The sequence below is a fragment of the Strix uralensis genome, chromosome 4 (genome assembly GCF_047716275.1).
Source record: "Strix uralensis isolate ZFMK-TIS-50842 chromosome 4, bStrUra1, whole genome shotgun sequence".
NCBI classification, from domain to species: Eukaryota; Metazoa; Chordata; class Aves; order Strigiformes; family Strigidae; genus Strix; species Strix uralensis.
The window spans coordinates 26211067-26234807 of record NC_133975.1 but is presented as its reverse complement, the minus strand read 5'-3'; the positions used below and the strand labels follow the sequence as shown (position 1 = coordinate 26234807).

The 23741-nt window shown below is 35.9% G+C and overlaps 1 protein-coding gene across 5 annotated transcripts in view; it reads right to left on the bottom strand.

Moving 5' to 3' along the window:
• The window catches only part of WDR19 (WD repeat domain 19), a 48581-nt gene that overhangs the window by 22489 nt on the left and 2351 nt on the right, over positions 1–23741 (bottom strand). For 3 of the 5 annotated variants that reach the window (XM_074866003.1, XM_074866004.1, XM_074866006.1), the window contains exons 4-23: positions 21382–21507; positions 18554–18669; positions 17872–17987; positions 16519–16599; positions 14196–14308; positions 12738–12911; positions 11090–11160; positions 10168–10340; positions 9955–10069; positions 9072–9178; positions 8533–8655; positions 7067–7216; positions 6390–6537; positions 5576–5780; positions 4858–5017; positions 4152–4262; positions 3770–3879; positions 2620–2677; positions 1561–1707; positions 1366–1448 (exon numbers count right to left, since the gene is read on the bottom strand). In XM_074866003.1, the coding sequence (XP_074722104.1) occupies positions 1366–1448; positions 1561–1707; positions 2620–2677; positions 3770–3879; positions 4152–4262; positions 4858–5017; positions 5576–5780; positions 6390–6537; positions 7067–7216; positions 8533–8655; positions 9072–9178; positions 9955–10069; positions 10168–10340; positions 11090–11160; positions 12738–12911; positions 14196–14308; positions 16519–16599; positions 17872–17987; positions 18554–18669; positions 21382–21507 (2487 nt within the window). The remainder of the gene's footprint in view (positions 1–1365; positions 1449–1560; positions 1708–2619; positions 2678–3769; positions 3880–4151; positions 4263–4857; positions 5018–5575; positions 5781–6389; positions 6538–7066; positions 7217–8532; positions 8656–9071; positions 9179–9954; positions 10070–10167; positions 10341–11089; positions 11161–12737; positions 12912–14195; positions 14309–16518; positions 16600–17871; positions 17988–18553; positions 18670–21381; positions 21508–23741) is intronic. The other 2 variants (XM_074866005.1, XM_074866007.1) reach the window with 2 other exon arrangements.

The following is a 23741-nucleotide window of genomic DNA, read 5'->3' as shown; positions in this document are numbered from 1 at the left end:
CAACACTGAAAAGGAGGCTAAAAAAGAATTTAACATAGTGTGTTAAGTACAGCAAAAAAGCTGTACTTTATAGATGCAAGAACTAGAAATTATAGATTGCTTCATGAACGTACAGACTTAAAAGAAATTATCTTCTCTTTTTAAAGTCTGAGATGTACGAGCATAAGAAGTGCCAGACTAACAATTTTTACCGCTGGTATTTTCTAATTAATCTACAGAAGCAGCACAGTATTAAAGCTGTAAGCTGAAAGAATGTGCAAAAGAGTACAAAAAGACCACCAATAAGGTGTGATTGTGTGCTTAAGGCCATAGGTTGTACAGAGGACTCTAGGCAGTTAGAACCTGACTCTCTGAGTGACAACATGCATAACAGCAGAGTGTGGAGGAACACAGAACTATGTCAGTCCTGCCATAAATCTAGCTTCAGGAGTTGCAGAGAGTGATACAATCTATAAAAGCCAGCAAACTAAGCAGTGGGCCTTTCAAGACAAAGGATATGAGAGACTGAAGAGAAGCTGACCTTAAATCTCACCCCTGCCTGAACAATAGAGCACTACCCAAACTGAACCTCCTTCTGCTAGAGTAAACAAAGCTTGTGCCTCCCACTTTCCAAATCATGGCTGTCATTACATGCAAGCTACCCTACTTAATGGAGCATTCTCTTGGTCCGTTCTGATGCCACTGACACTTCTATGAGGGAATAAAATTTTCCTTAATAAATGAAATAATATTCTAACCTAATTTTTAGAGGACTCGTATGAAAGAGAAGCGGTCCTTCTGATCTCTGCTCCAATCAGTTCTTAATAGTACAAGTCTATAAAATGTAATTAGGCAAGAATTAAGCCCTTAAATCTCTCAGTAAATTGTACTTTTCCACTGGAAACTTGACCATAATAAAATTCACTAAAAAAAAAAAATGTATTGAACATAATGCCAGTGATTTTGACTACTCATGATAGACTCCACTTGAACTTAGAATCATTTCCAACTATCTGAATATTCAGTCTCAGCTATGTATTTTATAACTGAAGAAATGTAATGAACTAAACAGAAACTACACGAATAAAATTACTAAATTCAGTGGGCGCATGTGCATGTGCACACACCCACAAAGGACTCAAAAACTGCAGGTAACTTATAACACACACAAAAAAAAAGGAAGACTATTTCCCATTTACAGTAAGACTATGTTTAAAACAACAGAAGCTTCTGAGAGAACACTGTTCTTGTTTAAGCTTGAGGGAAAAATAAAATCAATGAAACATAATTAATCAGACTTTCATGCTATTCAGAGAATCATTCCTTTCCAAAGAGCACCACAGCAAGTCCTCTGGAATATAACACTTCCCTGAAACCTGTACTTACCAGTTTTTACACCGAATATATACTGATGCCGCCTTGTCATAATATTGTCCCTTTTCATACAGCTGAGCAGCTTCTGAAAATTGCTACAATATTGAAAATCATTAAAATATGATTTCTAAATCAAGATTACAAATAAATAAATAGCTTAATGAATTCACGTATTCAGCCTTGGCTTTATTGAACTCTTTTGAATACCTTCATACACTCCAGAATAGCTCCACAGTCTCTTTTTAGTAACCTACTGGGATGTTTAATGGCCTGGTTTACCCCTCGACGGATATCTCCCATTCGAATGGACATTTGAGCCACTCCAGCAAGACAAGCTTCATCATGTTCCTGATACTGGCAATCAAATAAAAAGCAGTAACTATACATTCTACATCAGAAATACCAGGTCACAAAAGCCACAGTAACCAAGCACTGAAACAAATGAAGAAAACATTACATGGACTTAGTTAAATCAATTTTTGTCTCAAAATTCTTGCCTAGCTGCAGCTGTCACTTCTTTAGAAGATCCTGGCTTAGTTTTAGACCTTAAGCTTTGTCTTTAATTTTTACATTTTACTTACAAGAGTTCTCCAGATCAAGCATACATGACAAGAATCTGTTTTACAGACAGCTCAGTACTACTCTCTTCTTTCCTCCAAAACCAACAGTAGATAAACTATAAGCAGGACATTTCCTTTGTTTTATTTTCTTTAAAAAGTTGGTAAGGACACTGATGTTTCATAAAGCCAAATGGCTTGAATTCAGAAAACATTGTTATTTCCCCTATTATTTTCTTCTATTACCATTTAAGCTGCTTCATAACAGACAATTTCCAAATATTAGGGGAAATAATGCCAGAATAATGGAGGATCTAGTGAATATGATGTTTATTTTCTAACACAATCCTTGCTTGTATAATAACAATTCAGTAAAGAAGAACAGAAGGAATAATTAGAACTTTTGTTATAACAATGAAAATCCTAGCCATATTTTCTCTGACATTTGCATGTTTATTATGAAACTGCTCAAATTATAAAAACCTGTCTAGTTATGACATGTTAATACAAAGGCAATACTGCTTTATACCTAGAGAAAGCACAAGTCTGTACAATAAACATAAAAGAAGCATAAAGACTGCTATCCCAAAAGGAACAGTCATACAGATTTAGAGCTGAATAAAAAAAATCTAAATTCAAATTAGTCTGAAACATGATGACAATGTGTAGTATGATAGTACAAATGCTATCATTACTAAAAAGGAATTACCTTATTGTTTCCAGTGATTCCCTTCTCATAATGTGCCAGTGCATTAATATAATCACCCCTAAAAGAAAATTGAAAGTTATACAGAAGAATATTTTTAATAGGAAGAGACGGTTACCTTCCTACCACACAGATTATGCATGTCTCTGTCTTGCTTTAGACGTTAATGACTTCATACAAAGACGTGAAGTATGCAAAAGATGGACAGTCACACAGTATGTCATGGCAGTTCCTGTGCACTTTATCAAGCTATTAGTCAAAGAGGCAGCCCATCTCTCAATTCTGTTATACCGAGACCAATAAATCTCCCTTGAAAGGCAGGTAAAGAATTTATCTGCACAATACACCTCAATAATTTCATCTCTACTTCCACATTTTTCTGGGAGATAAATGAAACTAACCTTCTAAAATTATTTAGAATTTTTGCAACATAAAAATGAAGGCAATTTTTCTTCCTTAAGTACATTCAGAACTCAAGTTACAGATGGCTACATTTCTTCAACTGCCTCTGTTCTTTCTTTCTGTGACCAACAAGTGCCCTCTCTCAGTGCCATGGGCACTGTCGGGGGGAGTTGTCTGAAAACTCTATTAATAGATAAAAGTTTTACCTCTTGGTTTAGACATTAAACAGACCAGGTTTCGTCTGGGAAGAATTAGCTATAAAATAGACTTTAAAATATCATGGCAAATGGTTAATACCTTCTCTCTTTCAGGGACCAGCAGCCTTGAAATCTGACACTCCTCTACCTAAAATATGTAAGAAAATGAAGGCTACTGGGTATTTAAGGAAAGATGGGCAAAAGGCAAGGCTTTCGTCCAATGTAAGAAGTGTTAAATAGTGTGAACTTTCTCTATTTTTCAAGCACTTGCCTGCAACAAAGTATTTATTTGGTAGATGATATTATTGTACAGTTCACCTACAAGTTGCAAAGAACCCAGATATACTGAAATTAATCAAAAGTAACTATTTGCTAACATATGTCTCTAGCATGAAGTATTCCTTACAAAACTACTCTTCCTCGTACTATAGCTGCAAGACCTTACAGAATCTTCTCTCAGCAATGCAGTCAGCTGTACCACAATTCTATGTTCTTCCAGGCAGCATGAGTATTGGTTTAATGTTCTTATACTGAAACTTTACAGGAGAACTTACATGAACTCAAGCTGCACTGCATATTCCTTTGATATGAAAGGGATTTGGTCTGGGGCCAAACGCTTAGCCAGCTGAAGTGCACTGTCCCAGTGCTGCAAGTCTTTTCGCATCTATTAACAAAGAACAGTAACATTTTCTGGTGCAAGTATGAAATTCCGAATTCTAATATGAACTTTATATTATACTGAATACAAATATAGAGCTAGTGTTGTAGAAAGATTCAGACAATTTGAGAGACATTCATCCTAAAATAATGTCTGTCAGTCACACAATGGCAAGAACAAAATCATAAAAGGGCAGAATTATCAGAAGGTAAAATATTCCAACGTTAAGGTGGAGATGAAAACAGCAGAAAAAAAAAGTACACATCTTAAATGAATACCTCAAGTGCAGCAATAGGACAGGAGGATGCCAGATATAAATCCTGAGCCAGATTAAAATCACTAGTAAACATGGCAAGATGTCCTGCTAAAAGGTTGTGGTCTTCTATTCCCTGTAAAAAGACGTAATAGGTGCAAAGGAAAAAAAAAATATTGTTTTAAGTAACATAATCTAGTAAGCCCAGTAAAACAAAACATCCTTACATTTTATAACCATGTGTATTGGACTCTACAAACCAGAGAAAGCCCTCACTTTCTTATTGTAGCTCAAAGCCCCTACAGCTAACACTGTCTAAAATCAACAATTTGCAGAAGTATATTTTTAAGGTACTATTTCATGCACACTTTTAGATGTATAATTGCAATCTGTTTTTTTAAAAAATAATAATAGTGGCCTTAAAACATTTTCTTAAAAACAACAGAGGAAAAAAGAGCTGAAAAATGACTGGACATGAATATATTCTGCTGCTCTCAAGCAAATGCAGAAAGAAATGTGCATTCCAGTAGAGACTGCAACCACTTCAAGAGAAAACCAAGCAACAGTTACATGGTTCGGACACTTTCTCCTCTATAACTATTAACTCCCTTGAAAATAATTCACCTTCTATTTTAAAAAAACCAAAATCTGCACAAAAATAAGAATTCAGCAATTCTTAAAGAAGAATTAAATCACCATGTTTCCTATTTAAAAGGGACTTTAGATTTTACCTTTATTTGCTCTAGTGACATGACCATCCCAGCATTACCAAATGTCCGATAAACACGTATTGCAAAATCCACCTCCATATGATGTAAGCAAGCTTTGGCCAGCTCATTCCAACCAGACTGGTCGTTAAGAAGTCTGCACACCTCCCATGCTTCAGAAAACCTATAGAAGGTAAAACACATTTAAAACTAGTGTAATTCATACCTAAAATTCCCCTTCAACACTTTTTTTTCCTAATACTATGGTAGGGAAAACACAAAAAGCATTTACTTCTAAGCCATGGAGAGAAAGGTGTGTCAGGAAGAAATGAGAAATACAAACGCATAACTTACAGTTCCGTTTAACCTGTTTCTACCACACTTTTTTTGGAAACTATCTGCTTTCCCTACTCTGGCATTCTTTCCATTAAACTGATTTTGCACTGCTTCACTACAGTGGGAGGGGAGTATGCAGGAAGAACTTTCACCCAGTTTTGGAAGAGCCACTGTCATAAAACCCCTGATCAATCTTGAAAAAAAAAATTACTTCAGCTTTTACTTGACAGTGGAAAAACAAATAAAGCACCACGGCGTCACTTACTTCGCTTGGTCTGCACAGACAGCTACATGGACTCATGGATCAATCTACCTTGTCAATATTCAGCAAGACATTTTTATATCACTGGGATATGCTGTATTGAGCTATAAACACAGAAGAAAACAATTTAAAGCGCAGATGTACCTTTTCAGCATTAAAGTCTGAGTAAGCATTTGCGTCAGCTCATTAGGTCCAAAGTCTTTCAAATCGCCAAGGAAACTGTGAGTGCTTAGATAGATATTGTTTGTTTTCCCACTTGGAGTCTGACAAGTTAATTCTCCATTATACAACAACAAAGGTTTATGGGAAAAGGGGACTTCCGTGCCACCTGCCAAAATAATCTTTGATCCTAGATTCAAAGATCAGGAAGAAAAGACGACATCATTTAAAAAACCCCTATATGGTATAAAGTGTAGCAAGCAGTCACAGCTGAAATAATGTAGATCTGCTGGGCATTAGTTCAATGTCTCTAATTCTGGTAGTCACTGTCTACTGTACAGCACATATTTTTCAGTAAATATACATAAATCTTCTAAACTAGTAAGGTCATTTTCCAAATGTTTGTAGGTAAATTTCTTAATGTTTCTCTGTCACAAACACAGAAATTGCTATGGTTACAATTTTAGTTAACAGGGTAAGCGAACACAAGTTTTGTCACCCTGATCCTAAGATTTTCTCATGAACATTTCAAATTACAATTGAAGTACGATGTGTAAATTCCATGTGAAAAATTATAATAGCAAGAAGCTCAGGGAGTTAAGACCAAACTGCCTTCTTGGAGCTTTACAGAGAAACCTACAAAGCAACCACTTTTCTATTCATCAGTTGCACTTTAAAACTTCTGTAGTACTCTTTATTTTTATATGCAATTATGAAAAATATTTAAGACAAATGAAGATTCAGAACATGTTTTACTTTATTATCTAAAATAGTAAGTTTTTAAAAACATTTACAGTACCTTGAATGGCATCCTTATGAAAAACGTAAGTGTACACTTTATCATCATCAAAAGCAACAAAAACACCTTTATCCATTGGCCAGTTTTCCCACAGGACTCCTTTAATAGTTGGTGAGAAGTCTGGAATCTCATATAATCTATCTTTTACCTAGAAATAATGCAAAAGTAAAATTACTAGCAAGTGACTAAGGAGACAAACTAAATACTCATTCTGGTTATGATTAAAATAAAAAGAGAATATAAATAGTGCAGAAATAGAAACATTGTATTAAGAAAAAGTTTTTGTATAAGCAGTGACTTTGAATAACATAATTCAGAAGGGAAATAAATGGAGAAAATGCACATTATATGAATGTTATTTACTTTCCTTAGAAAAAAGGTATGGGAATAATATGCAGTGAAATTGGCAGCTAAAATATCTCTATTTGAATACAAAACCACATACATTTCAGAAAAACACTGATCAGGAATTTACTATAATGAAATTGTCCTGATCTACTATGACAGATTTTATTCCCTTACATTACAATTGAGTTATCTTCAAGCCACTTTAGCAAATTCTTCTACCATCATACATGTTGGAGTGACAAAAGCATCTTCATTCTGTATTAAAAACACTCTATAGACAAAGAGCCTGCTTGTAAATACAATTGTACGGATATCCCACACTAACTTACTGGACAATAGACAAAGCCATCACTTTTGTCATCTATGAAAGCCAATCTGGTTCCATTGGGATCTGGAAAAATTTTTCTTACACTGACAGGATGCCGATATTCATTCACATATTGCCAGTCTTCAATGTAGAAATAATGAATAACTCCAGTCTAATGAGAAATAACAGAAAAAGCTAACAATGACATCAGTAAGTGGCAAATGGATAATTAACTTCATTGTAGTTTCTCCCATCTTAGAGTGTTAAGCATGAAAAGTGTTTACAGAAAAATACTTCTGGGTGATTTTTTGGCTTCCTCCTTCATTCACAGCTGGTTTTGGGCAGGATAGGAAGACCTGGGGCTTTCTGGGGGGTGGGGAAAGGTGTTGGAGGTTTGAGGGATTTTCTGTTGTTTTTGTTGTTTATCTCACTCTGCTTTGTGGGCACAAGCTGTATTTACTGTGCACTTCCCTAAACAGGGGAAATGCCTGCCTCATTGCTGAGAGAAACTTAACCTTCAAAGCTCAAAAATTTGCCTCCAAGGAAGAACCACACATTCTTAAGAGCAGATGTACTTAATTCAGGGGAGAAAAGCAATCAAACTGATTTGTGATTAATGCTATATTTCAACCAGTGTCACACAAAAAACACTGAAAGTAAAAGGTGGCTTTTGAAGACAATTGTAAAATTTGCACTTATCAAATTGATCAGTTGGGAATTTAGTACTTCATACTTATCAATACCACTGAGAAGGTGGGAAAGCCACCAACTGCTCCAAAACCACTCCACAGTTATTAAACCAGTGATAACACCACAGAGAGTGATTCTGTCTTTCTTCTGGAAGGTCAATACATCAGTCTGTGTCACAAAGAGCGGCAAATGTGCTCCATATTCCCAGTGCGAGAAAATACTAGAAAGAAAGAAACTACCTCTCATACATAGGAAAATCTCTGGAAAAATCCTTAAGCATGTTCACATGTGCCCTCTTAATTCCTATTTTTGTTGAAAAACCTAAAAAAAAATTCTCGTGAGGCAAAGGCTTCAATAGAAAGTCAAGACTTCCATTTATGCTACCATACTTGTTTACCTCAGTACCTTTTTGTCCACATCTATCGCATCAGCACCTAAATCAACAAATTTGCAAGGCAAGTGCTATGTTCTTTCTTATATCTGGAAGACAGTTTTCTTGGCAGCTCTCTCACTAATGCAACAGAATTAAATTCTGCTATTAAAATCAGTGTTTTGCAACAAACACTACTAAAAGCAAAACTTAACCTTCCTGCCAGTGCATCTCATATAAATGCAATAGTAAAGGAAGTTGGATGCAATTCTGCCTGTATTTGCATAAAGTTCCTGCATAGAAAATAATCCACTGTAAACTTCTGAGAAGCACAATTTTTTTGCTAGAAGTACGAGTAATAATCCAAACAATTCAGATAGAATATATTTCTATCTAAAAATATCTTTAAAAACAGAAGTATTACTCACATCTGTACCATATATGAGGAAGTCACTAGTTAAAGCATGGCACAAAATTCGATATTTATCATCATCTGCTGGGAATAGTCGAGTTTCTCGTTCCTCCTGAGCATCCAAACCTTCACTTTCTATCTAAATACAAAGAATAGAACAAACTGAAAAACTCCACTGTTAGCAATGAGGTATCATAGTCTTGCCTATATCAAACTGTAAGGAAATGAGATGAAAACAAATCTGTATGTGCATCCCTTAAAAATCCAGCATCTGCTTCTGTCAAATTCCCACAGAGACTTTTAAAATAAAACTTGTCGAATAGTTCACAAGAAAACAACTTTTCTTCACCTATTCTAGACTAGGTTGTATTTCTAAAGTCTACAGGAGCTCAGCTTTATATTTTAATTAGCCAGCAAAAAAATTCTAAATAATTTTAAATATTTATCTTCATTAACTGAAGATCACTCAATTTTTTCTCATTTTTAAAATTATATTAACTTGTTCACCTTAGATCAGCTCATTAGTTCAACACTCCAAATTGCCAGAGCTCTTACCATATGCAACTGGACTTTACCCTCAAAAAGAGCAGCAGCATAATCGGAATTAAGGTGCATACTTGCTACTGTCCCCAGGTACTCCACATCTTTAAGCTTTTTCATATCTAAAGGGTTCAAACAGAAAAGAAAAGGTAAAAATATTTTGATTTTGTATAGGTCTTCACTTATCATCATCTAAATTTGCAGCTGAGTAATCAGATGTGAAAAACTCACAACTAAGCAGAGAGGGGACAAGTCACACAGAGACTTTCTTCTTACCAGTCAGAACTGGTTAGAAAGTACAAGAGAAACTCTTTTCTTACACAACTCTGACTAGTATTCTTACAGTTTTGATAAATTTATTATCAGTGATAATAAATTTATTTTGATATATTTTGAATTTCGATAAATTTATTAAAGGTGAGCTTAGAGCAACATGAAAGCTTTAAATCCAGTCTAAAATTTGGACATAACCAATTTTACCTTATCCCATGCAAACAACATGAAATTTTACCAAACTGAGAAATTAAACCCTCTGATCATATGGTTCCTAGGTACCTTGCCAAACTTAGTATTGAAAGACATGGTCAAATAATGTCCTAAGCTAAAAAGCTTAGAAGTCCTTCATTGGTTAACAACATGATCAGAAAACAAAAAAAAAGAAACATTCTACATTTCATTACTAATACCTTGAACCTGAAGTTTTCTTTCTATTATTTACAATGCCTTGTCATAACTGCTTCAATTTGTGAAGATCATTATCTGGTCCTAAAAGGACCATACGGAAATTCAAGTTGTTATTGTACAATGTGGAGTGTCCACAACTGCTAAACACAATACCGAATTCATAAAATAAGGCACAATGATGTAGTACTTTTAAGAGAACTAAATTTATGCTTACTATTCTCTCCAAGTGCATAAAACCAAGCCCGATTGTTCATTCCTACAGCCAAATGATAAACACCAATAGCAACAAAACTAGGCTCTACTTCAACAGAGACTGTGACTGGTAGCTCCTGTAAGAAAACAAAACAAAATAAAACAATTTTCATCCACTATTCATACTTACATTACTTATATCTAAATGAAGTTTAAAAGGAAGAGGTTATCATACTCTCTCCACATGATTGGCCACAGTAACTTCCAGAAGAGAAGTGAGGTAGGCAATCCGCGTACTGCAAGCATCTCCAAGGATTGGAAGCTTTGTCAAGAAAACATGGAGGGATCCTCTTCGTGTAGATACTGCCAACAACTGTCCATCATCTGTCCAAGCCAGCTGATCTACACCTAAAACATTCACCACAAGTTTTTGCAAAAAAAAAAAAAAAGCCTTTCTTTGACTACTGAAACCAAGGAACAATTATTTTGCTTTAAAATGTGAAAATGGTAGGAATTTATACCTAGGAATGTATGTACTAATGTACTAGTAACCAGTTAATATAATTCCAAGATTAACTGGAATCACTCAAACCAAACCTGTAATTTACTAATTCAGCATTTTCCTAAGAGTGAAGATTTCACAATAAGTGAAGTATTTATGGGCACTACAAGAGGAGATAATGGTGGTAACTCATTACCCAAGAACATACTCTTGTAACAATGCTCTGGAAGCCACAGGCACAAATCCTGTATATCAGGATGAGAACAGATTAAGTATCATATGTCAGTACAAGAAATACTGAAAAATACAAATACCCACCAGAAAAACAATGGAAAGAAACAGAAACCAGTTAAGTATATTAATTTAGTAATCTGAATATACTGCATTACAGATTCAAAAAACCAAAACACTAACTGATCAAATATTATGAGACCTGTACTCCTCTATACTTTGAATAGATAAAATGAAAGAGATTCCCATTTTGTTATGGGTCACCTAATAAATACAAGTGGGAAAGAAGGAATTTATAATAAATTCTGTATTTACACAGTTTTTCCAACAACAGTACTTTCACTCATGTAAACAGAGTCACCATCGAAATTCTGGTTTACTTCATTTGTAAAAATTTCTATCCTCATGGAGACTGTTAACATACCTTTGTTTTCATCATCCAAGTTTATTATGGCATACATTTCTCTCAGGTCTGACAGATCATGGATTTTAATGCTAAAACAAAAATAAACAGTCATTCTCACTAAAATAAATCACAGTCATTATAAACTGGCAGAAACCAAACCCAATCAAGACAGCTTAATAGAGCAAAAAATAGAACACAAATGCAAAATGCCTTCCATTTCCTAAAGAGCAACACACACTCATTGTTATCCATCACTTTAAATAGTGTATCACTATCACTGTACAAAAAGACTTGCTCAGAGAACAAAAATTTGAGGAAAAGGCACAAATCCAACTCGAAAGAACTCAGGGTGGGAAACACACACCATTATTCCCTTTTGACCCGTACAATACAGGATGGGTTAAAAACACTTTCCCGATGCACAAACACTGCTTGAAACACAGATGCAAAAAACTAGCTTTCAATCCTGCTTCACATAAAAAGGGACAGAGTGAGAGGTTAACTTATGCTGTCATGTTACTCAATATATGCTAAAGAACCCCTTAAAGAAATAACACCTATTGTACAATAGCTGAAGTGCTTGAAGTTGCACCATGTTTTGCTCATAGTAATCCCACTCTTGATGTGCAAATGTCATACAAAGACCTGAGGACAGACAAAACCATCTGATTCCTACCATCACTCAAGCTCCTTTTTCGCTGAACAATTCAGGTATCACAGAATCAGGGAGTAGCAGATGAGGAGCTAAAGGAGATATTCTATCATATGCACAACATATTTTGGAAGAACTCCAGTCTCTTTAACTACTTTTTTCCTTAACTGCTTACACCTTTACACTTTTGTCTAGATTGTAGGTAAGACCAAACACCAGGGAGGAGGATATCAGGATATCAGCATACTCAGTACAGCTTTAAATGAATTGTTCTCCTATTGCTAAGCAGACGTTTATGTCCAATCAATAAATCATAGTAAAGAAATTTTGAAATTTTTGTAGCCAAGTAACATATTAGAAAAAGCATGAATCAAAAGGAATAAACTATACTAAAGTTTACTTTTTTGTTTGTTTGTTTACAATTAATTACAATAAAGTTAATTACAATTGCAGGTATTTTGGTCAAAATCAGCCTCATTAGCTTCTCCTAACTTTAGGCCAAGAGGCAGTTCCACAGAGAAATTAATCTCATCTCTGCACTGACTTCTTAGGGAGCCTTGAAGCCTTAGGGAGCCTAGCTTCAGTGCTTAACAGCTACAGTTATCACAGAATCATCAAGGTTGGAAAAGACCTTGAAGATGATTCAGTCCAACCATTAACCTAACACTCACTGTTCCCAACTACACCATATCCCTAAGTGCTATGTCAACATGACTCTTAAACACCTCCAGGGACGGGGACTCCACCACTGCCCTGGGCAGCCCATTCCAACGCCTAACAAAGAAATGCTTCCTAATATCCAGTCTAAACCTTCCCTGGTGCAACTTGAGGCCATTCCCACTTGTCCTATGGCTTATTACTTGGTTAAAGAGACTCATCCCCAGTTCTCTGCAACCTCCTTTCAGGTAGCTGTAGAGGGCGATGAGGTCTCCCCTCAGCCTCCTCTTCTCCAGACTAAACAACCCCAGTTATGCAAGATTAATTCCATTTTTTATGTATAAAACTACCACTTACCAATTGTCTCCACATGATGCAGCTTTGTTTAACGACTGTGATATAGCAATGCTGCTTAGATTATCCTTATGATTATGAGCTTGAAAGATTTCCTGACCTATCTCACGAATGTGCGTAGAAATGACTACAAAACACCCCCGTGAGAAACCAATCATAATGTAGCCATCACCATACCTGTTACAAAAAAAGCAACAATTAAGAAAAAAGATCTATTTATGCAACATGCAAAATGCATTTTCTTTTAGACTGCCGGGGAACTGTCAATACCTCCCTTTAATAGGAGAAATAATCAGATTATGGGAATTTACATATATAATGCAGAACAATATAGTATAAAATAGATGATGGGAAAAACAACTGAAGACTCTTAAAGGACAAAACCATGTTTGTGCCGAGAGTTTACTCATAAATCATCTTTATTCTCTCTTCTACATATTATAATGCCACTTTACTTTCAGCAAGCTGCACACATAGTGGTGATGCCAGGAGAAAGACCTCTGGTATCTTCATTGGAATAAGCATATCAGAAGATGGAAACTTCCATTTCAAGGTTCTGGCTGACTTGGTCCCTATGCTAAAAATAATAATGCCAGTCACTGTGCCCTTAAGGCATACTACTGCAAACACAGTGGAAGTACCAAACTACAATCTGTATTTGTGAATAGACAGTCTGTTTACTTTTCACAGTGTCAAGTAGAAATAATGAGGTTAAGGCAGAAGTAGTTACAGTGTGTAAGGATGAATTCAAACAGTATCTCATCAGCTTAGTTACCAAAAAATCATTGCAAGGCAAACAGCCCAGGTATGCCTTGTTAGACATGTGGCCATAATTTAAGAAGTATACAGCTACAGGTTTTCTTACACAGTTGTAGTGCAAAGGGATTAAATGTAATTTCCACATTGACTGAACAGGCATTAAAAGACACAGTGTCATGATTCAAAGATACAGAAATAGTACAGCTACTTTTTGGGTACAGGGTTGAAACTTCTAGCCTGGGATTTTTTCAAAGGAATATTACTAGCTGTTTTCAAAGGAATATTACCAGCGGGGAGGCTACAAGAACTTTGCACAACTTTGTAAACCAAAAAACTAGCTGAAGGATACAACTCCACCCCTAGCTCTTTCAACAGTTACTTATCTAAACAAAAAACAACCTATAAAACCCTCAGTTTAATCTGCTGTCAGAACAGCAACAGTATTAGTGTTCTAAAGCTGAGCATACCAACAGTGACTATTTTTGAAAATACTGCTTTTATAGCCATTGAACTGTCAAGAAAAACAATTACAAAATGTAGATTTTGTGTTTGGAAAAGAATTATCAAAAAGCTACAATACAACCAAGAAAAATCCAGCATAAGCAAGGGATATATGACTTAATTTCCAGCATTTATCAGAACTACTGGGAAAATCTTCAGCTTGTTAATACTAGAATGCTTCATTAAGAAAGTTCTGCTCACCATCTGTAGGTTACAATACTGCCATAAGACTGCTGAAATTTCAGATCAATCGGGTTATCTGGATCATTCAAATTAAAAAGAAAGAGAGTCTTCTTGCCGACCACTACACTTACCTGCCAATGAATGAAAAGAAAAATTAACTTGATAAGAAGGGCATCACTTTAAAATAAGGCCCTACATCTTCACTAAAAGATGAGATTTAGGACTTTTAATAATCCTTAAGAATCCCAAGGATCTGACTTCTTAATATTTATCAACAGCAGAAAAGATTTTCAGGATATTCCTCTTGTGATCTAAATGCAAGCCCAGCAGAACACACATCTCAAAATCAAGGCTTTTCCCTACAGAAGCATTAAGTCAGCTCTATTTCCTCAAAGGAAAAGGCAGCAGGTCACATGAAGTTGTGCCTACTCTCACTTGGACTAAAATGTGGTTTTTGATCCACAGAATTTTTATCTGGGAGGCTGAAGGGAAGACTATCACAACACTGCTATCTCAAGTAACTTGCTGAGACCTCAAAGACAGAAAGACAATTCCAAAAGAAACAGCCTGATTGGTGTATATTAAATGTGCAATATTTACAGTTTGGTATCAGTCTAGGTGAGTGCATTTTACTTGATGAATCCCATAGAGATGTTGGATGTCATAGGGGGAGACAGGTTGAACTTAGGGTTTTTTTAAAGATTATTTTTGTTACTAGAGTGTGTGTTACTGTCAGGCATTTTAGAAAAAGCAAGGAGCAGCTTGTTTTGCCTTATTCTTTGACAAAGATACTGTGAAGGGCTATTTACAAATTTGCTTTACATTACCTTCTGTTCCAGCTCTCCTTGCCTAAAAAGGAGACAATGGTTTATTTCTAAAATAAGAGCTGGAAGAATGAAATACAAAACTGGTATTTTCAAACTGAGAAAAAAAGGCGTATGTTGACCTAAAACCCCTACAAACCCATTAATCCAGAATTACAAACTCAAATTCTAACCTATAATTTCTAAAGTTTCCCTAAATATAAAAAGTATGTTTTCTGCCTTTTAAAACAGTTTGCTTATAATTCCATTGCAGCTTAATGATGAAGTATTTAAGAAATACTAACTCTTCTAAGAAATTACAGGAATTATTTTATGTGGCAGGGCAAGATGTTAACTCTAGTGTTACTTATTTTGACCCAACTTGCAGGGGTTTTTTTTTCAGATGTCATAACTAACAGCCTGGAAGTGATCATTATCAAGCCAAGCCCTGCCCCCAACAGACACCTTAGAGAATGAATGCTCTGTGATTTAGAGCTGCTGACAGACCATCCAAGCACAAACACCAAGAACTACAGAATTACAGAATGTTCCCTAACATTTTACAGCAAACTTGAGAGCTGTAATAAAAAACCTGCAAAGCCGAGGATACTGCATGCCTCAAGAAGCAGCAGCAGAAGTCAAGGCTGAAGTCCTCAGTTCCTGTATTTCCAAAATATCTGTTAATTAAATTTCCCTAGGAAGCAGAAAACGTTTCACTCCATGCAGAGAGGCAAAAAACTCCTACAGGTTCTTGTCAATGTAAACATGGGGAAAAATTCTTTCCTGACACAGATTAAATCTGACCGTGAGAATTTAGTTATGTCGTATAAGTACAGATCTGGACAAATTCTAACACTGTACTACCTTTCTAACCATGGATTTTCTGTCTTCTCTTGGTATTTCACTGCTGATCATTTAATCATACGCTCTGCTAATAGTTATCATTACCCCATTTCTTCACCACTGACTGATCCGACAGACTTTGATTCATTCAAGAAAGACCAAGACGACAACACCACTGTAGCCATTTAGACAGAGACAGGATAATGCTCATACCAGAAGACTGACACCGGGGTTTCTAGACTCATTGATGCTGAGGTTTGCATAAGATGAAAACCCAGACACCAGTGATGTGTTCCCAAAAACGACAGCTGAAAATCTGCCTTCTGAAAAGCAGCAATTTTGACAGTCCCTCTCCATTTCCATCTGCCACATTGCATATGCTGCTCTATATTTATATTGTATGTACTTCTTTAAGTCCCTGCACACATCTCCATCTATTATGTTAACTACCACTGCAAAGCTGCTCTGTTACCTGTCATATTGCTAACCACTGCACTTTTCATGAACACATCCTTAATGAACAAGGGGTGTGGCTTTACTTTAAAGGAAAGTTTTGGAAAAGGAAAAAAAAAATCACCAACACCAAATTTTAAGTCAAGGAGGAACAAATTGCTTCCTGGCCCATACTGGTTGCCAGCAGAAACCCTGAAACATCAGATGAATGGTTTTTGCACTATTTTGTATTGACTTCTTACTGTGCTTTCCCTGGTTGATATTCTTTCATCAGTCTTCATAACTGAGAACTGCATATCACTGGGATCTGAGCTCACAGAGGTCTGCAAGAAAGAAGTTTGGGTTCAGAAATCAACAGTTAACGTAGCAAATACCAATGATAAGTAATTGCATTATTCCTGCCCTGTACATTTTAGTGCTAAGGCTAGATAGATGGACTTGTTACCGCATTTAGTACCAAAACTAAGAAAAAAACTGGGAAAAACATGACCTCAGTTTGGATCATAATGACATGTTATTATGGAAAATACCAAAAAAAATATCTAGGAAACAAAAAGACAAATCCAAATAGAGAAGGAAAGATCCATATGAGAAAGAAGACTTGCAGGATATACAGACAGTAGTAACTGAAGGTGTACGAACAAGGTCACTTCAATGCAAATTCAAAGAAGGAAGACCAAGAATAAGGCACAGAGGTTAAATATTTACAATGCATTTTAATATGGACATACCTGATCTGGTTTAGGCAGTGATAGCAATCTAGTTGCTTTTGTAGTCAATATGAGGTTACAAAACCTCGTAAGTGAGCCCTGCTTAGGTTTCTGCTGTCTCAGCTACGCTGCTTGTACTACCTAAGCCAGTTAGTTTAATGCATAGACATACCCTAACAAATTTATTAGGGTATTCTTCTCCAACTGTGATCTTCAGACATAAAGATGGAAGCATATGAAATGAACTATGAAAGATTTGTTCTTTGAAAATCTTGAGTGAAACACTGTTCATAAAAGTTTAATTATATTCATTTGCACATTATGCAGCAACTGTCATTGCTCAGAGGGACTGTGATGCATGTAAACAAACTGAATGCTTGATTAGAGAATCTGAGTGTACTTGGAGGAAGCACTGGAATTGGCCTCTCAACAATACCATGGAGGTCCAGCCTAGGAGTGATCCTCGCACATCAGAGGCAAGATCTTTTGTTTAACCAATCTAAAGCAAACCCAACACTAAAAGCACTTCCTAAAGACCTTATAAACAGTCATGTGAGAGCTGTCCTGTGCTGCTACTGAGGAAGTCAACCAAGACTGCACTGATAGGATCCTCTTGTAATGGGTACAGATCAGGATCAAGAATGAGAGAAACATGTTTAGGCAGGACCACAGCACAATTGCAGACTCTATTATCATAAATCACATTGCATAACACAGAAGCTCAGATGTTTAGATATGCCCTCATCCTACATGAGCTTTCCCAAAGGCTCCTTGTCCTTGAAAGCAGAGGGATTGAAAAGGCATAAGCTCCCATAGGTCACCGCTTTCTCGGGATGAGTAGTATTAATGTATGCCTTAAAATCAAATGGGGGTTATAAATACTACCTGTCTTATGGTATCCCCTTCCTGATTGCTTATAGTAATCATTTTGTCTTCACCGCCTAGAGCCAGAAGGTTTTCAGTACTCCAGCAACCACAAGTAATCCGCTTAGTGTGCTTACCTGGAAAAGAAAGAAACCTATACAACACAAATGAACACAACCACAAAAAAAATCTGGATGGAAATATGCTCTATTTGGCCACTCAAACACAGACCGTCAGAACGTGAAACAACTTACCAGAACAATTACAAATTCAAGAGTCATTTTTTTAATCTTCTACTCCCAGGTGGAAGTCTTTTGACCTTATAGGGACTTGCACAGCCCCTGTTCTTCCATTTCTTTGCATCACATTTCTGGGGACTGTGCTATATCCTTAACCTTTCTGCCCAGAGGTAACTCTAAGCAGGTAAGAAAAAGTAACGTAGCAACAAGAACAACCACGCAAATCCTTTGCAAGAAAGATAACAGAAGTTTCCCATGAGGCAGTACCAGGTATGTCTCTCTATATATTTTTAACTTACTATACTATAAAAACACTCTGATAAGTCCAACAAAACAGAAGGTGCAGGTTGAGTGTGAGCACATTTTTGACTTGTGTGTTCATATACAGAACTAAAAAGGAATCTAAGTATATTAGCAAAATTCCACTTTCACGTGTGCAGGCTTAGTTTCAAACCAATACATACCAAGAACAGGAATCTTGCGAGAAGTCTGACGGTTATATATAAGTAAGTTTCCCTTTGTTGTTCCAACAGCAAGTAAAGTTCCAACTCGAGACCATAATAAGAAAGACATTGCATCCCTAAAATTAAAAAAAAAATTATTTTGTATAGTAGAGATTCCTTTCATGTGCCTACATATACAAACATTTCTTGTTTTGAAGTTCTATGAAATCACACAGACCAAGCAGAATTTTTAAATTAAGCAGATGTTCTCTACAATAAGTATCGGAAATATTTAAGTGTGCATGAAATAGTAAAAGTAATAAAAAGTTGTATGAGGTAATGTAATAAGACTTGTACAGATGGAAAAGTGTCTGCAAACATACACAGTCTTTGATGGAATCATGGGTAATTTGGCCAAATATGCAGCTTTAAAAAACACTCAAAGATACCATGAGGGCATGTGAAATTTTCCGGTCACTTTCTGCATTGTTTTGTTGTACTTCAATAATCCTGTGAATTCAGCCAACTCCAAATTAATAGGTCTAGTTCTACTCAATGTAATAATAAAGTTAGAAAGAGCCATTTTAACTTGAAGTTTCAAGTTAAGGCCTTTTTGGTGTACTTTCAAGGCCTATTTTGGTGTACCCTGTTTTAGGGGTACACAGATAAATACTATACATCACATTTAAAAAAAAAAGCCTCTTCAGCAAAACAATTTTAATCACAATTTTCTAATTAGTGCAGTTATTTCCATCAATACCTCTCCCATCTTTTTAAATTCTACTGTAAGCATGAACTTGAAACAAGTTGCAGATATTGACACATGAAATGACTTCCAATATATATTTGATTTGCATGTGAGGAGTTTTGTTTGTGCTCTTTTAATTCCAAAAAGAGAAGGATACCAGAAAAGCTTGATTATAACACTTTATATGTCTTAGTGCTTATTCTGCTTAAGCAATGACACTGTGGCAAAAGAAGGATTAGGCACTTAGATCGATATATACTGTTCTAGTGAGACTGCCTGAAGTAAGCAATTTACCTCAGATATTAGAGAGAAAGAGCATGAAGGAACTGCATTAACCCCATACTCCATTCTGATAAGTACCTTCTATCTCTTTTTTGCTTGCATACTGGCAAGTTACTCTTCCCCCCAAAACATTTGTTCACACATGAAGAGGAGGTACAATATGGTCTATTCCTTCATACAATATAACGTGTATGTACATCCTCATAAATTGCTTTGATTATATAAATAGCTATAGTTTAAAACTGACCTATGAAAAAATCCCAAACCCCTACTTGAGAAAAAAAATTTTTAATGCCAAAGTTGATGTATTCCACCAGAAAAGATTATAAATAATATTCATTATAACTTCTGTGCTAAAAAGGCATATTGTTAATATGTAATAACTAACAATGACCAAAATGTAATGACTACAAAATAACCGAGTAACCCACAAATACCTAAACAAGATGCCTATATAATGCTACATATAATTAATTAGACAGTACGAAGAAGCAATCACTTTAAATTTCTCATGTGTATGTACAACCATTTGTTTGTTTTGAAACTGTTTTCTAACATATGACCTAACATTCTACCAACAAACAATCTTCAAAACATAACTTAATTAAATAGGTTAAGTCACTGTGTATTTTGTGACAACTCTTTTATCTTTTCTGGAGTGGAGTAACTTGTATAGAAGTTATTTTTTGTTTAAGTTCAGTTTTAACATACACATATAAGATACCAGGCTGTAACATATGGAAACATCCCATAATCAAATATCCAATATTCTAAAGGAATTTTACAAAGCACAAGTGTACATGTTAATGGGGAATATTTCCATATTCCAGACATGGAGTTTTCACAACCTAAATCTGGAAAAAAACCACCCTCAGAAACCAATATAACCCCCACACCCCGATTTTTCCAGCTGAACTGATTTTTTTAATTTAACAGACAAAACACTCAAATTTTTGCATCTTTGACTACTTAAAAACAAGTCAAAAAAGCCCCAAAAACTTACACAAGGGAAACACAGAAATGGAGGGTTAAATCAGAACGAGTGTTTGTCTCAACTAAAGTAAATAAAATAGCAGCAGTAGCCAAAATCAGCTGTTTCTCTGCTCAGGTGAGTGCCCTAACAAACATAGGACAGATTTGTTTCCACTTTCTCCTACAGACAGAACGTAGACAGTTTATGTAGAATGCAATAGTTTAGTGAAGAGATTCAAAGAAGCTAAAAGTTTTATGGTTAAACCAAGCTAATTTGTTAACCCAATGTTTGATTGTTACGGAGGCCTCAGGAGAGATTTAAGTCAAATTCAGAAAGGTAGGGATTTGAACCTTAGAGTATGATTGCCTTAGATATCTCCCCCTATCCTAAACCAGTCTGCTTTGTGCATAGCATTTTAGTCCCCTTATAAGGGTAAAAAATCCTAGCACCACTAAAATCACTTCCCTTACTTTTAAACTCCCTTTTACTTGTGTGAAGTACTTTGGTGAAAGTGTAGCCAGTGCAGATACATAAACAATTCACCCATCCTTGTTGCTACCACAAAGTAGAAACATCAAAGAGAAGCTCTCTGGGGACTTCGGCACTGTTGACAATTAAAAAAGAAACAAAACCCCTACCAACCCCAAAACTCCCACCCACAACAAACACTTCAAAAACGGCAAATCATACAAAAAAGAATTTAGCAACGAACTGTAGCATATTAGTTTAACTGTATACATGCTATGAAGACTCCGATAAAAAGATGATCTTTGCAATATATCCTCCACATCAACAAGCCACAGTGGTCCAAGTCTTCAAATACACACTTCAAAAAATTTTTCTTACCTCATGCCACTGTCTACTTGGCTTGTTTTGTTTGTGTTTGCATCCCACAGAAATATGGCACTAGATTTGTCTGTGATTATTGCTAAAGTATCTCCATCCTTATCCCAGTCCATAGTAACACAGTTACTGAAAGAAAAAAAAAATGGAAGACTGTTACTAATAATGTTAAAATATGTTTGTAGGTGTACAGAAACAGCCAAAATTAGTCAGTTGAAGTCCTCATCCTTCCTTTTCCTTCCCAAGTAAACCCATGATGGATTGCAGATTTATCTGTAAAGTGTACTTTTATAGCAACGACACCCTTACTCAAATCTTATCAAAATGACAGAGGTTGAAAGGAAGGTAATAAAAAAAAAGACTGCTACCTACATTCTAGTACTCGAAATACTGCCACCTTGATTTTCAAGAGACAGTGAAAATTCCCTGTAAGGTTCTATTTTGTTAAAGTCTATTCAGTGTTGAGATTATTTTTCTCATAGTTCAACAAGAATAACAAACTTCGACAAGAAACCTATGCAGAAGCAGGATAAACCTCTACTTGCAAATAGTTCCCAGAATGAAGAGAACAGCAGACTCACCCACAAGTCTCTAGTGAATTGGAAACATTGTTGTTAAAGCACCATACACTGCAGACTAAGAACCTATGCCATCTGACACCACTCTTTTCTCTCTAGATAAATAAGGTGACAGTTTCAGGTTAAAAAGGTATCTCTATTAAAAACTTCACTCTCATTACCACTCAAATGAAAACTCCTAATGCAAGCAATTTCAAAAGTGTCCTACTGAAACATACATTGCTGTAAACTAATTCAGTAAGTCTTCAGTCCCAGTTTCTCCTATCTTTCTTTTCATAACCTTAGCAGTTTATTCTAGAGAATAAGTATGGTCTATTCCCAAAGCACACTCATGAATACTTAACAGCCAATCAGAACATCAAGAGCAGGAATAACAAGGACAAAAAGAAAAAAATAGGGGAAAACCAGAGACTGGTAACTAGTAAACAAAACAAATTCTATCAACACAATGGTAAGAAGATGCTTATAACATCAACTATTATAGCAGAGAATATTTGACATTTTGAACTCCATTCTTATGCAAGGAGAGGTCTAGCAGTTAACAGCTGCAGTTGGTTAACAGTTAACCAACAAATAAAGAAGCAAAATTTGGCCTGAGGGGGAGAACTTCCATATAAACACACTTGTTTCTGTTTAAACTGTCTATCATGAAAATTGAATTTTATTCTAATAGTAACAATTAGAAAGAATTTATTCTCCAATCACAGCAAAAAGTTAGAAATAAGAATTCAAAAGAACTACCTAAGTAGAAGATTTGCTGGCGGGCCTCAAAAAGTCAGTATTATTCACACTGCCATAAGTAGATGTTAATTATTTTGACAAGCCTTTAGGGTATGTGGTTATTATACAAGTTTTTTCTCCTCTTTGCCTTGCCACGAGAACACAACATTACTTTAAAACTGGTTTAGATGTTGTATGTTTCCCTGAAGGACGGGGTCACATCTGTCCATCGAGAAGGTAGTGCCCTCAGTGTCCATCAGTAAGGTCGACTCCCCCCTTCACACCACCCTCACCAACCCACATGGCAGTTGAGGATCCCCAGTACAACACAAGCTCTTCTCAGAGTTCACCACTGATTCCACACAGCTTTCCTCACTTTTGGCAGCTTGCCGGAGAGAACGAGCATTTATCATGCATTGTGCAAAACAGCAGTGCAGAATGAGCTGGGCCATGGATACTACCAAGCAAAAGACACTGGCACAGCCAGCCCGCATTATGAATGGCACCTAACCAGAATAGGATTTTGAAACAAGACAGCAAGATGCAACAGGCAGTGAGATAGAAGCAAGTCTGGTAAAGACAATGAGAATTGCATCTCGTGGTTTGGTGCAAGGTAGCAACTACCATGAACTGCAAAAAATGGATTTCTAGAGAGTTCTTGGGGAGTTGAGTGATTCTGGCTATCTACCAACGATAAAGGGACATGTAAGTGACATTCTAGAAATGAAAGTTAGACTTCTAGATTAAAGGCTTCTGGTTTAAAGCCTTAGTGGGAGTTTTGCCTTGACTAGAGACTCCACCTTAACCAAAATGAATCAGGTTGTTAGAAATAAAATAAAAAATCATGAATTTGCATGAATACTTAAGCTAAGAGCAGGTAAAATACTAGAAGAAATGAGGAGCACACAGATGAAACTATTGCTACATCAGGTAGTAATGGTGCCCAATAGAAGTAGATTTATAGAACAAAATGGTATGACGACCTGATGTCCCAGTGTTTGCACCTAGGAAGGTTTCCTCTGGGCCCTATCTAGCCTGTTCCTATGGACTGATTGCCTTTTAGCA